This window comes from Parambassis ranga, chromosome 12 (genome assembly GCF_900634625.1).
Source record: "Parambassis ranga chromosome 12, fParRan2.1, whole genome shotgun sequence".
NCBI lineage: Eukaryota > Metazoa > Chordata > Actinopteri > Ambassidae > Parambassis > Parambassis ranga.
In genome coordinates this window covers 2310072-2325191 of record NC_041032.1, presented here as the reverse complement: position 1 = coordinate 2325191, position 15120 = coordinate 2310072, and the positions used below count along the sequence as shown (strand labels likewise).

Genomic DNA, 15120 nt, shown 5'->3' with positions numbered 1-15120 from the left:
TGTGTGTTCTCACTTTTTATGAAAAGATCAATACCTAAGTTGTCGGCGTTGGTACTGCTGAAGACACCTGTTTGTGTGTTAAATTGACTACATCAAGATCATTTAATATAATGAACGCCCTTTTCACTCATTTTGAGTTCGAATGCTGCTTCTGCTGTCCTTCCACCTTCATCTCAGGTCGGTGGGTTTCACAGCTGGTTACTCTGAATACATTCTGTCTGTGTGTGTGTGTGTGTGTACATGAGGAATCAGTTTTCCTTGGAATGTAGCTTTATTTTCTGGTGCTGCTGCGGGCGACGCAGAAGAAAGCTTTGATGAAATCTGCGATGTTTCATGTTCTGTGAAGATTCCCAGAATCCGTCAAGCGTTGCAAAACCACTTCTACTGGATTCTATCAGGACTCTACTGTGCTGTAGATCATCTTTTTACACAACCTGTCCCACTAGCACATTAAACTGCTTTGTATGTTCTGTACACAGAACTGGTGTGGAACTTCAGACAAACTCTCCTATCTGTAACGTTAGAAATCGATCTGTCAAACTCTCCTATCTTGACCTAATATTGATTTATGGCTGTTGTTTGGTCAGTTGTTTGCTATAGGGTATAAAGGATGATAAGCCATGTTGGATTTAGTAGGATCCAGCTCTAAAATAAGTTAGTTAGGACTTGCTTCTCTAATACCAAATTGTATTTGTTCTCTTTTAACCACCTGGGTTCTATCTGTAAACCTATTTTTTTCAGTGGCAGCCTGTGAACTGGTTCTACCAGTGTCTTTTATGTTCCATGTAACTTTGATTGACACATGTTCTGGTTCTTCTGAATTATAATTTCACTCAAACTGGTTTATGTTATGACTGCTGCTTTTATTACAGTGGAAATCTCAGATAGTTTGAACTAATTCCCAGTTTGAGTCATTGAATTTCACATAAGCAATTAAAGCTTTATGGTAAATAGTTCCATCTGAAGGTCACGGATTGGACATACACTGGTGTGACATTCATTTCTGGTGCTTGCACTTGTCAGTGAATATACAACAGTTTTTCTCATTGGCTCAAGGTCCCTAACTAACTGTGGGAATACTGATACTTCTGTGTGTGTGTGTGTGTGTGTGAGAGTTTTACAGGCTGCAGGAAGTGAGGTTGTTATTGTGTCTCTACATTCTTCAGTCTTGAACACACTCTGCACCTGTTCCCGTCTGTCTGTAACACACACTCACACAAACACACACACAGACATGCACACACACAAATCACAGGCTTTCGTCACTAATCTAACAGCACATTCAATGGGAAAATATGCCTGCACCGCAGGAGACATAAATCTAAATGTTTTCAACAGGAACAACACAAACAGGCGTGTTTGTGTCTGCGTGTTTCTCTCTCTCTCCCTCTCTCTCTCTCTCTGTGTGTGTGTGTGTGTGTGTGTGCATTTGTATGTGTGTATTCTTGCACAAGCTTTGGGTCAGTAAATGTGGTTTTATGATCAGAGCAAAAACTGTCAGAGGGGAAGAGGAGGAAGAGGTTTAGGGGGATTTTGTGTGTGTATGTGTGTGTGTGAAGGAAACATGAAGGATTTAGTTGCCTAGACTCATGTAAGGTGCATGTGGGAAAGTATCAACGTCCAGCTGATGAGCTTCTCATACATCTGTGGCATGCTTTGTGTGTGTGTGTGTGCATTAAATGACTCAGATGTTCCCGTCTCCTCTTGTTGTACTGTATATAGCTGTGGTAGCGCCCTCTGTGGCTGTTTTGTTTTCAGGATAAGTTACTTTTACATTAGGAGGGGGTGGGGTGAGGATCTGAGGATCGTGTGTTTTTGCTTCTGATTGATGCTTAAGTAGTTATCCAGCCAGATAATTCAGTTATAAATTTAAAACTCCATCACAATAATGTGCAGTGAGTAATATGAAAGTTTAGCGTCGCACAAACAGTGAACCAAACAATGGCTGCATGACACTCTGACAAGGCCACTGTTTGTGTGGCTATCCAGTCAGTGCTGATGATGCTAATTGTATTTGTTTTAAGCAATAAATTCCTCATCTTCCTGTGAGAGGATCGGATGCAGCTGTTTTAAAGAAATCAGAAGATTCTATTTTTTTGTTTCAATTTTTTTGTGTGATTTGAAAAAGTCATGAGGTTTTTGTTTGACTGAAACTCTTTTAAGCTGTTTTCTGTTTTTAATCATTTCTCTCAGGGAGAGTGGGAAGTGAGATGATGTATTTTTATAATGCCCCCAAGTGCTTTCTTTTTCATCTTTCTTTTTTTATTCCTTCTGTGCTTCATCATCACATTTGTTTTTTTTTGTTTTTTTTTTACCACATCTGTGTTCCATCCATATGCAAATACTATAAAGTTGACAAAACAATCCATGTCTTTGGTAGGGGATCGAGGTAGATTAGGTGTAGCTGTGGAGAGGGGATTTTCATTTTAATATGAATCAGTGGGAGAGAGAGAGAGAAGAGCACTTTCAACAGCTGTTTCGGAGTTTGCGTCATGCAGACCAGGCTAGCGTCATGGCTGAGTGTTCGCACGCTATGTGTGTGCGCACACATACACACACATAGAGAGAGGCATGCTGTGGGGACCCCCAGCAGGCATGACCAAACTCAGACATTGTGTTCTCATGCAGTTGCTGTGATGCTGGAGAGGAACGTCCTGTGTGATGACAGGCTGCTGGTCGGGCTTGCAGTTCCTTTCATGTTGCTGCATGTTTCCTTCATGACTGCTGTGCTGCCGCCTGCCCTCTGAGAGGAGCTGCTCACACAATGCTTTGTTCTTTTACTCATCAAACCGGTCGGAGCGTGAGGTGGACTGACAGAAATGTGCTTGATGTGTATATTAGTAACTATGTTCTAGTCACTGCAGCACAGGCACTCTGCAGTCGATGCGGTGGTTGCCGTAGTTACCACTGGATGCCTGTGACTATAAAAGAAACTAGATTGATTAGATTGAAGTTTATTAAGCATACTATGCAATTAAAAAGTAAATATCATATGTAAAATGTTTTAAAACATTTAAACAGAATCAATTTACCAAGTAAGGCTAAAGAGAAAATAAGCAGCCATAAATCTTAGAAATAAAAAGCTGACAGAGACTGACGACAGCTAAGGAAGTGGTGTATTTATTCAGTGAGACATAGGAAGGTCTTACGATCATCTAAGTAAATGAGAAGATGTGATTTTTTGATTACATTTCCATGTTTCTTTGTGTGTTCGCAGGTGTACGCTCCTTCTGCCAGTACAGCCGACTACAACAGGGACTCACCGGGTTATCCCTCCTCCAAACCTCCCAGTACTGGCTTCCCAAGTTCATTCTTTATGCCAGGTACACACAAACACAAGCAATGTCTGTCCCTCATCAAACCTCCCACTGTTAGCATCTTGAAAACATTGTGGATAGTAAATTGACTGAAAACTAAATGCCAGCTACCCACAGGAGATACTGATGGCCACTCATGGCAAATGTTCGGAGTAACTCATATTTTTTTTAGCTGAGTCACCTTTTTCCCCTCTTACCTGTGTGTCTTATAAGTATATACAGTACATCACATGCACTCTCACAGGGTAGACTACAATAGGTTTGTCTAGCACAGATCCATGTTAACCGGGTTATTCTTAACCTGAAGATGGAATCCAGGTGTCCCATTTTCATGAATGCTTTTCTAAAATCAGGTTAGTGCACAAAGTGGGTCACATTACTAAACTGCACATAGACACACTGAGTCACAGGAAGGTTTGACAGCAGAAAGAATGTTTTTAACCCAGCACATACATAACACTGATCTGAAAATGATGTGCAGCATGTTGCATGAATCCATCCAAGGTCGGCGTCACAACTGTTTTAACATTTATTTATGCTGTAACATCTGTCCATACAGAAGGACTCACTTTTGAAATGTGACCTAATAAGATAAATAACGAAGGTTGTCACTTACTTTAGTGGTAGTAGTGAAAATCCAACAGGGCCACATGCTAGCCTAGCAGGCTACAGGCAACAATGCAGCAGTCTCTTTTGTAGACTGCAGTTACTCTAGTATCCATGCCCATGACATGTAACCGTGTACCTCCACTAAATGTAAGGTGAATAAATGTGATGTCATTTGTGCTGACCAATGGGACTCTGTGTCTCCCTATCAGATGGTCACCACAGTGGTGATCCCTGGAGCAGCAGTAGTAGCAGTATGAGCCAGCAGGGTTACCACGGCAGCATGCTGGGGGGCGGGAACTCAGCTCATGGCCCCAACCAGAGCTCCTCCTACTGCGGGATTCACCCTCACGACAGACTGGTGAGCAAAGTTCTGTTTAAATACATCACTGTTTTTATTCTATGAGCATATACTTGACAATTATTCATTAAAATTCTGCTGGTATGTAATGTTTTGTAGTTTTTATGTTACATCTGGCCCTGTCTGTCTCTCTGCAGAGCTACCCATCACAGTCTGCAGATATCAGCTCCAGCCTTCCTCCTATGTCCAGCTTCCACAGAAGTGGAGGTGGTGGGGGCGGGGCCAATCACTACAGCACCGCCTCTTGCACTGCTCCCACCAACGGCACAGACAGCATCATGGGTAAGAAGCCGGCATGTTTAAGCATGTTTATCTATCTCCTTTTAAGGTTTTGTCCCGCCTACTACCACGGCTCCTCTACGCTGATTGGTTGTTCAGCTATCAATTTTGTACAAATGTTCATGTTCCCCAGAGGATGAAACCTGCTGACTTCCTCAGAATTTTTATTAGTGCTGCAATGAGGTTGTCATATTTTTAGTATCATTAATAGCTTTTTATGAAGCCTTATCATTTGTACAAAATTTAAATTGAACTTCTTTGGTTTATGGCAGAATTCACACCTGGTATCTGAGTTTCAGTTAAAGTCAGCATTCAAGCACACTAACAAAGATGGTGAACCTGCTAGCATTAGCATGTTTATTACATTGTAAACATGCCAATGTTTAGCTCAAAACAATCCTGATGTGAGCTCACAAGTTCCTGTCAATGATTTTACTGCACTCCAACTACAGACTACAGACTTGGACTTGACTGACACGACAGTCTGACTTCATATCTTTTTCACCTGAAAGACTTGTGACTTGACTTGACAGGATTGACCTAAAGGACTTTGAGACTTGACTGGAGGCCAACTTAAAAACTTTAGAAGCTCTGCTATGTGTGAACATACACTATCCTCATTACAGAACTGATGAATCACATGATTTCTGGGATTGATGACTTTGTGCTGTGTTTGTGTGTGTTTCTAAAAGGATGCTCAGCTCAAACTTAAGATAATCAGCAAAAGAAACAAAGATATAAGGCTCTAATCAAACTTCTGATGGTCATGACCCCACAGAGGGCCTGAAGATAACCTTTGAAGTTTTAGTTTATATGATCCTTGGTCAAATTGTGTCTTATCTAGGTGCTAAGTGCAAGTCTTCATTTTTATTTTTGGCCACATAATCAGCTACAAGTCTGCCTGCAGTGATTAGACTCAATCACTTAAAGACGAAACATTTTTGTTGAAGTCAGTCAGTCAAAAGTATCGCCAAACCTAGAAACACCTCAGTTTGGCACAACCTTGACATCACACACACACACAGCATGCCATGTGGACCCCTTGCTATGAGTCCCGTAGAACAAATATGACAGCAATAAGAAACAGATAGAAGGTTTGTTTTCATGAGAAGACATCTTAAACATTCCACAAAGATCTCACACACACACACCAGAGCAGATGAGTGTAAACACAAGATGAGCTAATAAAAAACATGATGCTGTTGTTTAAATATAAGCATATGACACATGTGCTCACACATGAATGCTGAGTGTTTTCAGCCTTTCTGCCTCAGCCTGATTTTGTACTAGGTTTCTTCACAGAGAACAGGAGCTGTAGTCAGTCAGATGATGCTAAGAACAAGCAGAGTTCACAAAGAAACATCCCCATCATCGATGGACGATCCATCATCTGAACCTGCTTTGTTCTGCAGCGCAGGGTCACCTTAACCGTACCAGTTAAACAGAAAGTTGTGCAATGTAAACAGGGAGCATGTGAAGAAGAGTTAATGCACAGGAAGGCAATACAAAATAAAAATGTCATAATAAACGTAATTTGAAATGAAAATGATATTTTTCTCTTTGAAGATGTGATGGACACAGACAAAAGAAATCAGTTTCATCCTCAGAATGCCCTCCTCCTTTGTAGCTATAAGCTCTCATTTATGAAAAAGATTTTCTCCTGCATATGTTCTAAATTATGCATCAAGTGAGGATCTGTGTGTGTATATACGCGTGTATGTGTGTGTGTGTGTGTGTGTGTATGATAGTAATCCCTTGGATGGTTTACTTGGCCAGTGGTGTGGCAGGAGTGAGACATGAGGCTTTAACCCCAAAACATATGCTGCTTCCTGTCTGTCTCTCTACCTGCCTGTCTCTCTTCTCTGTAACAGCTTAAAGAAGTCCAGTCCTGCCAATCTCTGTAATGGATTCATTTGCCATGAAAGGACGTGTTTTTTTTATTTTGCTGTGTTCTGTATGTGCGCGTGTGTCTAACTTGTGTGTGCGAGCGTAAACTTTCCATCTGGGATCTGCTATTGGGAGAGATGAGCTGTGAGCATTTCAGAATGTGTGTGTGTGTGTGGGTGCTCATCTGGTCCTGTGAGGTCACTTCCTTCCTCCCTGGCCTCTGTGCTCTCCGAGTGTGTGAAACAGATTTAGTCATATTTAAAGTCCACACAAACACACAGTGTCAGGCAGTTAAACGCTGGAACCATGTTGATTGTCAGCTCTTATAAAAGTCTGTTTCTAATTTTTGTCACATTACTTGAATAGCCTAAAGGATCCGGTCGTGTCAGCGTTTATAACTGGAAATAAATTTCAGAACTCAAAATCAGCTCTGTGATCAGTGTGTTCGCTCACAGACTGGAAGAAAATCTCTGCTGTGAGCTTAGATGAAAAAGAAGTAAGTATCCTCCATTTGGACTCAGCCTTGGCAGTGCTGACCTTTGAGGTAACAGGGCTGAGGAGGGAAGCTATTATCTTTAGCTTTATTACACCATCCAATTTTAACAATTGAGTAGAAGCCACTTCTCAGCACAGAAACAGCACAGCCTACGTCAGTCTCTGGCACAAAGACTCCAGAAGACTGTGAAGTTAGCAGCTGATAACACTTCCCCTCCTCTTCAGCTGTGTGTGAAGCTTCCAGCATGGTACAGTGTTGGTTCTCCAATGGTGCTATGCAGTGCTCTGCAGATGGTGTTCAAAAACATGTGAAACAACTGGATATGTAGGCTACTTTGTTTGTGTTGTTGATCTTTTTTCCTCGCCTCTGCTGCAGAAAAGTCAAACTTTGTTGTATAATATTTGTCCATGCTTCATTCTTTGTGATGGCAAAATGAGCGGGATCATCTACTGGAAGTTGTTGTGTCTATAAGCACTTAACCCAGAGACCGTTCAACGTTTTTGAACAACGCGAATCCGGATATATCCAGATTGATATCAATCCACCTCTCGGGGGGTGGATCTAGCAGGATTGGCTTACATCTGGCTCAGGTCTGAACACAAATGTGGCCCGCTTGCAATGTGATACTTCCAGTTAACTGGGACAGTGTCTGGGTCGCATTCAGAAGCTGTATGTAAACAACCGTCGAACAATGACAGCTTTACCCCGAGCTTTTTTCGACAGGGCTACAATGGAATAAACTGCTTTTTGAACCAGAAAAAAACAAAAGAACGAGCGACACGAGACAAAAAAAGGCACGACGCATGCACACATGCGGCCCTACCACGGCCTGAACAGACTCTTTATATTACGAGGCACAACCTAGCGGTCATATATCCAGGCTATCCGGATTCAATCCTACTCTAGCTGGATTGACTATCTCCAGTGTGAACAGGGCCAAAGTTGCTTCCAGTAGTTGCACAATTTGCATGTGATGCTGAAGCACCCCACAGCTAGAAAGGTCTACATAAATAACCACCTACTCCTTCTGGTTCACCTTTTAAGCCAATCAGCATTTGACCTACACACAGCATCATCATCAAGAGGACAGCATGCTTACACTCTACCAAAAATGGATAAAAGACCTACAAAATGGTTCAGTGAACACTTTTGTCCTCCATCCGGGGCATCACCATAGAACACTAATGGAATCATGAGTGTTGATTCCAATGGGATACGTTATTTGAATGTAGCTTCTAGCTATGTAGAAGTCATGTTAACAAACAAACAAAAACAACATACAGCATACAAACATACATTTTCATGGTGAGATGGCGATCTATGCAGCAGCTTGGAAAGAAATATGAATATGACCAAAAAGATAAAATTATGTGTACAAGTGACGCCTCTGGATTCATCTAAGTCGGAGAATTGGAGTTCTAATTTCAACGCACAGTTCTCCTGTTGTTTCCAAAGCGAAGGTGTCATTTCCACTTCTAATGAATACGTTTTGGCAGTTTCAGTGTGGAACGGATGGGCTGAATAATTACATATGTAGTTAACAACATCCTTATTTACAAGAATACATCCCGTTTTTCCCCTGTGTGTGTGTGTGTGTGTGTGTGTCACAGCTAACCGAGCACAGAGCGGAGCAGCCAGCAGCTCTCAGACAGGAGATGCCTTAGGGAAAGCACTCGCATCGGTAAGTACAGCACACACACACACACACACACACACACGCTTTTTATTCATTTCTAGTAAAGTCTTTTGGAATGTTTAATATTGCTTTAATTCTACCTATATTATTTTATGATTGTCTGACCTATGTTTTTTTTGTTGTTTTTTTTAGATTTACTCTCCAGATCACACGAACAACAGCTTCTCATCCAATCCCTCCACCCCAGTCGGCTCCCCGCCTTCCCTCACAGGTAAGCTCATGATGTTCATGGTCCGGTCACCACCAACACAGAACCCACATCTTCAGAGGGAAGAAGCAGAGCGGACTTAAGACGTGGACTGACGTTACTGACTTATTTTGAATGACTCCTGACTCACACTTAAGACTTAAACTTGTTTCAGTTGACTCTGGACTGTGGACTTAACTTGTCTAAAAGGACCTGAGACTCCACTTTAACATGTTTAAAATGATTTCAGACTAAAATGAAAAGGTGACAATAACTATGTAATTAAAAAAAATCTTGATCTTTTCTTGCTTTTCTTGCTACACAATCACCTGCTGTAAAACTACAACATAAAGCACTTTAAAAATAGCTGTCTCCTCCCTGCATCCCTCCTCCTCCTCCTCCTCCTCCTCCTCTTCCTCCTCATTTCCACCAATTACTCCTCCTCTCTGCTGATGCTGTAAACTCTAGCCGCTCCTTAAAGTGAAAAATGATTTTTCCTAATAATAGTTGTGTCGAATTTGTCTCTAATTGTCGCTGCTACACACACCGTTTGATATTTCTCGGCTGCGCCTTGTGACTGATAGCTTTAATTACGAGCACCACTCCGACAAATCGTTCACAAACCTACCGGCTCTGCAAACATGAGCCCCCTCCCTTCTTCCTCCTCCTGCCTCCTCCTCGTCATTATAGCTGCCTAGGATATTGCCTGCTAAACCATAATTGGTGTTTATCATTGTGTCAGAGTTACTCCACTTTTTACAAATTAGAAATGAAGCCTATTAGAGCAAACTACATGCAAATTGATATCCAAGGCTAATTCTGTGAGGGTGTTTTACAGCATTGGAGTAATTTACCCTGCCGTTTAATACATATATTTGTATTTGCACATGAATGTACCCAGGTGATTATTCATTAATTAGCATATGGAAATGAGCATGTAATATGAATAAAGGAGAGAGGGGAGAGAAAAGACAAAATAGGAAGACAATAAAAAAGAGAAACATGTGCTAATGAGATGAGATCAGAGTTACAAGGAAGAGATCAGCACGGAGGGCAGTGAGAGCAGAGTGGAGGGGAGGAGAGGGGAGGAGAGGAGAGGAGGAAATAGGGGAGGAGGAATATGGAGTGCTTTACCTGCCTGGGCAGGTTCCAACATGGCTGAGATCACAACTTGACCAAGACACACCAACATTACCAGTGACTGAGTGACATTTTAAAGGTAGGGTAGGAGATTTTGAAAACTCAGTGAGAGTCTGCCAGATTTGCCACGCCTCCCAATCACATGGACGCGCATTACCTGAAGACGAGCTGCGGTCTGTGACTTCGGCCATCATGCACGTACCTCTCTGGTGCACGCAGAGCAGGAAGAGAGTGACAACCAGCCAATACTCCGTGCAGGATCCACCCGGAGGATTGGCTGATGTTTTTAGTGTTTTATAGCTTCCACAGATGATTCATATTCTTCATTTTAAAGTGAAACTGCTGAACTAATCGGTTGTTATCGGATTGTAAAGAGAAGTTACACTAATTTAACAAAAAGTGCATCAGAATGAAATCTCCTACCCGACCTTTAATATACTGAAGGTGAGAAGCAGATTTGATCGCCCTTTGTTTGTTGTATCGCTCCCTAATGAATGATAAGATGTACATTTGAGTGAGTAAAAGATCTGGACCTATAAAATAAAGAATAATAGCGTCTAGTACTAGCACGTTCCTGTCAGCTCCTAGCCGCAGCTGCTCACCTGCTCCCACTCAGTCACTCTTCTTGTTCCTCCTGCGAAATCTGTTGAAAGGACTCCACACAGTCACCTCATATCAATGTAAATTCACACAAGTCGCCGTGTCTCTCATCCGTCTACCAGCTAATGAGACCTGTTGATTCAGATGCGACCCTTCAGAGCGATGGCCGCCACAAAAGCGGCAACGAACACAGACACAAAGCTTGTTTATTCAGCAGAGGGCCCATGCTAATCAACCGCTTGTACCTTTTCAAAGACAAAAGCCTGATATTAGCATTTTTGTTATGAGATATGAGTTGGTTTGTTTTTGTTTTCTCTTCCGCGTCTCTTTATCTATTATGTCCACGCACCACAAGTGGGTACAATGAGAGTCTCCTCGTGTGTAAAGACGTTTTGTGTGCTGTGTGGTGCTGCACCTCAAGTGGCTTCCTTTTTTGACATATCAAAGCAGAAGAGGTTTTTGGCTCTAAATCCACACACAGACATTTTTTCCCAAGGCTGGAGCCTATCCCAGCATGCACTGGGTCTGTCAAAGAGCGCACATGCATATGAAGGGGGTTGCAGTTACAAGTACAAGTACAGAAGAAAAAAAGTTTTGTGATGCGCATCCTGATGTGTCTCTGTGTCTGCTCTCTCCTAGCTGCCAGTTCAGCCGTCTGGTCAAGGAATGGTGGACAGGGAGCGTCATCGCCAAATTATGAGGCTCCGCTGCACTCTCTGGTGGGCACACTTGAATACATGTGATGTTTTTTAACCTTCACCTTGACTTCACAAAGTGCAAATAGCAGCATTGTTTGCTGGGATTTTTCCACTGGCTCTTATATCATTGCATGTTTTTCTCACTTCCTACCACTGTCTGCTCCAACCTTACTAACGATGTAAATCTTTAGCTCATTCTTGGATTGTTTTGAAGCTTTAAAACATCACAGCTATCTGCGTACTTAGATAAATTCTGTCTTCACTCTGCAGCAAAGTCGTATCGAGGACCGTCTGGAGCGTTTGGACGATGCCATCCACGTACTGCGGAGTCACGCGGTGGGACCGTCGACGGGTATGACCAGCGGTCACGGCGACATGCACAGCCTCATCGGGGCCGCACACACGCACAACGGTGCCATGGGTGCTCTGGGAAGCGGGTACGGGACGGGACTGCTATCGGCCAACAGACACTCCCTCATGGTAGGACTGTTTTTCTGTCTTTAGTGTAATAATATCACCCTGGAAAAGGAAAAAAGGAGATAAGACTATAAAACCAGCTTTATAATCAGAATAGTAATAATACTAGTGCTGATAATTGAAAATAAACTTGAATGGATGATGTCTTCCTCAGCACTCGACAAAGACAAACCCAGAAACAAACTTTTCTTTGCGATTGGTTAACCAGATATTTCAATTGACCAATGATGTGGAAAAGGAAGGAGGGGGTGTTTAAAGTGAAAACATCAAGTGAGACAGCCGTAATCTTTTCCATGTTTAGGGCTTTTTTTTTGTCAACTTGAAACAATAAACATAAAGAACCAAGCAGCTGTGTGACATAAGGGGATGTAGTAGGTAGAGAGCGAGCGAGAGCCTTATGAAATACAGCACACAGTCTAAACACCTCCAGATGCTTCAACTTGTTCAGTCAGACTGAAGTTGTTTACATATTAAAGGCTGAGCTCTGTCCCAGTTTGACTGTTTTCTACTCTTTAGTTTTGTAGTCACATTAGCCTAATGTAATCTTATCCATGCACTAGTTTCTGACACATCATATGCTGCTGAGGTTTGTGCACACTTGCAGACATTTCAGGTGCAGTTCATTCTTATGCAAAAAATACAGTAGTGTGTGTCTGTTCCAACACTTTTGTATTGAGTCTTGCATAATGAACACACAGGCTGTAGGGGGAGCCAGCAGCACTTTACTGCACGGTACAGTAAAGCAGTCAGGGAGGGTTGTCCCTCTGTCTCTGTTCTTTGTCAAAGCATTTACTTTGAAGTGTTGTTTTCTAAATGGAGAGCACCTGCCTGTGATGGAGGGGTGTGTGTGTGTATGTTTGTGTGTGCATGCACACGTTGGCTGGCTCCCACAGAGATTATCTTCTTCTCACGCATGTCTGTCCAGCTGTCTCTCTCTCTCTCTCTCCTGCAGCTCAGTCTGTTGCATCACTGTCCTCTCACCTTTGTCTGTCTCTCTGCAAACATGTGTGTGTGTTTTTTTTGTCCTTCCTGCTTTAATGACACTTACTAAGAATTTTATCAGGATCCTCTGGGCAATCTGGTGCAACTTATTCTAATCTTACAAAGCCAGATGAGGTCATTTTATGCTACTCATCCTGCACCAAACTGCAGACTGACTCAGGCAGCAGCTATGTTGTGACACTAAAAAAAAGTGAGAGAGGAGTGTGTTAGATTCATGATGTAATTCTGAATTTGCAGTAAAAATTGGTGTAAAATTGAAGGGAAATACCTACAAACTGCTTGAAATCGCCTCTAAGGACCTCTGTGCTCTGCTAATACTAATCTTTGTTTGACTTTATGAAGTGATGTTGAGGCCCAGCCCAAGAAAACATTTTGAGTTTACTTCTTGTTAAGGTTAATGTTTTTATAAATTACTTTTCAGTTTAGTCTTGAAATTAGTCCAAAAACAATTCAGGCATGTTTTTTTTATGCAACCAGTGGAAAAAGAGAATAAAGTGAATGATGAATGCTGAAAAACACTGTTTACTTATGGACCCTTTCAAACACACGCACCACAGACACACACTCACACAGAAGCTCATAAATGGCTCCATGTGTTGTGATTAGGATCCTTGTGTGTGTGTGTGTGTGTGTGTGTTTATTCAGCCTCTGGATTATTGGCTGATAGAGAGAGAAAAAACAGGCTCATTACTGTAAGGCTGAAAACACAGCAGCTCTATAACTGCACACACACACACACTCTGAGCAAAGGGGGGGTGTATGCGGCTGGTTAACATCACACTGTGGGGACACAAAGCCAAACATTGTAGGGAGTTGTGTCATTCCCATTTTAATAATCAGGACTGGATCATTTTGCAGAAGCACCTTATATAATTATACTATATGTGAAGCTATGTCATGGCCGGAGTGATGTTGTTTATCGAATTTTCATTCATGTCCTGTTAGAGAAGATCGGGTGGTGGTGGTGCAGGCCACTGTAGCACAAACAACACCAATGGCAAATAAGTTATATAAGTTATATAATCACATTTATAAGAAGACGGCTGTTGCGGCAGATAATGTTTTTATTTTTTTTAAGCAACATTTACATGTGTGTTACGCAGCTCCTTCAGAACAGAGGTGCAGACTACACTGTTAGCATGATCGGGCATCATCATCATCATCATCATCACTCAGTTCAGTAACTATTCAACATGATACATGTGTTCATGTAATTTGCAGCTCACACAAATGCACACACGCAGTGTTTCTACCACAAAAACAGGAAGTTTGAAAGGAAGAGACTCCATATGAATACATTAAAAAAGGAAACAAGTGGAAAATAGAAATAATAGAGAGGAAGGAGTGACGACAGCTCTGAAATGATGCCATTGTGTTGGTACTGAGAAGGGTGTCTGTTTTCCTTATAATGGCTCTACATACATTCTCTTTGCTTTCTTTTTTTCTTTTTTTATATTTTTTCCTCCTTCAGTCCCGTTCTTTTCCAGTCTTCTGTTTTCACTTGTTGTTTTTCTGTTAAGTCTCTTGCAGATGTCACTCCTCTTTCTTCATCTTTGATCCTCTCTCACACACACATTTGTCTTATTTTACATATTTATCTTATTACATATTTGTCCTAATGTTTTGATCTACCAGTCTAGTTGTACCTCTCTCTCTCTCTCTCTCACACACACACACACACACATACATCCACATACACACAGCTGTATGTAGTTTGGCAGTGTTAGGCAGAAACGCCTGCAGGCTGAGGTCATAACTCTGGGAAAACAGGTGGTAGACCGATGTGGTGGAGAGAGAGAGAGGCAAAGACACATGTCCAGCACATAGGCATGAGTGCATCGTATATACACACACATAAGAATATGTAAACAGAGTAGATGCATATGTTCCAGCATTGTCTTTTGTCTTTTAGGCATGCTGCATGTTCGTATAACACAAAGTGAGTTTGGACAATGACTGGCCTGATATCAAAGCATAGATCACAGCATAACACTCTGCCAACACCTCCAGAAAACAGATGAACAACACAGGGACGGAGCGACGTGACATTTAACCAAATGTGATCTGATTTGAAACTAATTCAATGGGAGGAGAAAGCGCCGCTAGTCCAGAGCCTTGCTGAAGGTTTGAGAATGTGTTTCGGTTCTGCTGTCTGCTTCTGATGATGTGTTTAAGTCACGCTAGTTATTTTACTGCATGGCGGCTCAGTTTAGAGAGGGATTCAAAAAAGGAGGGGAGAGGTTAACGGGAGAGAGAAGTCTCTTTTTCTCTCTCCATTAAGCAGTGTTATAGTAAGTGAAATGGATCATAATCTGCATCAGTCTGCTGTAAAACACACTAATGCCTTTTAATACTCTACACTGCCTACACTAAA

The 15120-nt window shown here is 41.9% G+C and overlaps 1 protein-coding gene across 8 annotated transcripts in view; it reads left to right on the top strand.

Annotated features, from left to right (window-relative positions):
- Positions 1-15120, top strand: part of tcf4 (transcription factor 4) — a 148555-nt gene that overhangs the window by 118679 nt on the left and 14756 nt on the right. For all 8 annotated transcript variants that reach the window (XM_028417384.1, XM_028417383.1, XM_028417386.1 and 5 more), the window contains 7 exons: positions 3218-3323; positions 4136-4284; positions 4422-4566; positions 8557-8627; positions 8775-8853; positions 11209-11288; positions 11538-11747. In XM_028417384.1, the coding sequence (XP_028273185.1) occupies positions 3218-3323; positions 4136-4284; positions 4422-4566; positions 8557-8627; positions 8775-8853; positions 11209-11288; positions 11538-11747 (840 nt within the window). The remainder of the gene's footprint in view (positions 1-3217; positions 3324-4135; positions 4285-4421; positions 4567-8556; positions 8628-8774; positions 8854-11208; positions 11289-11537; positions 11748-15120) is intronic.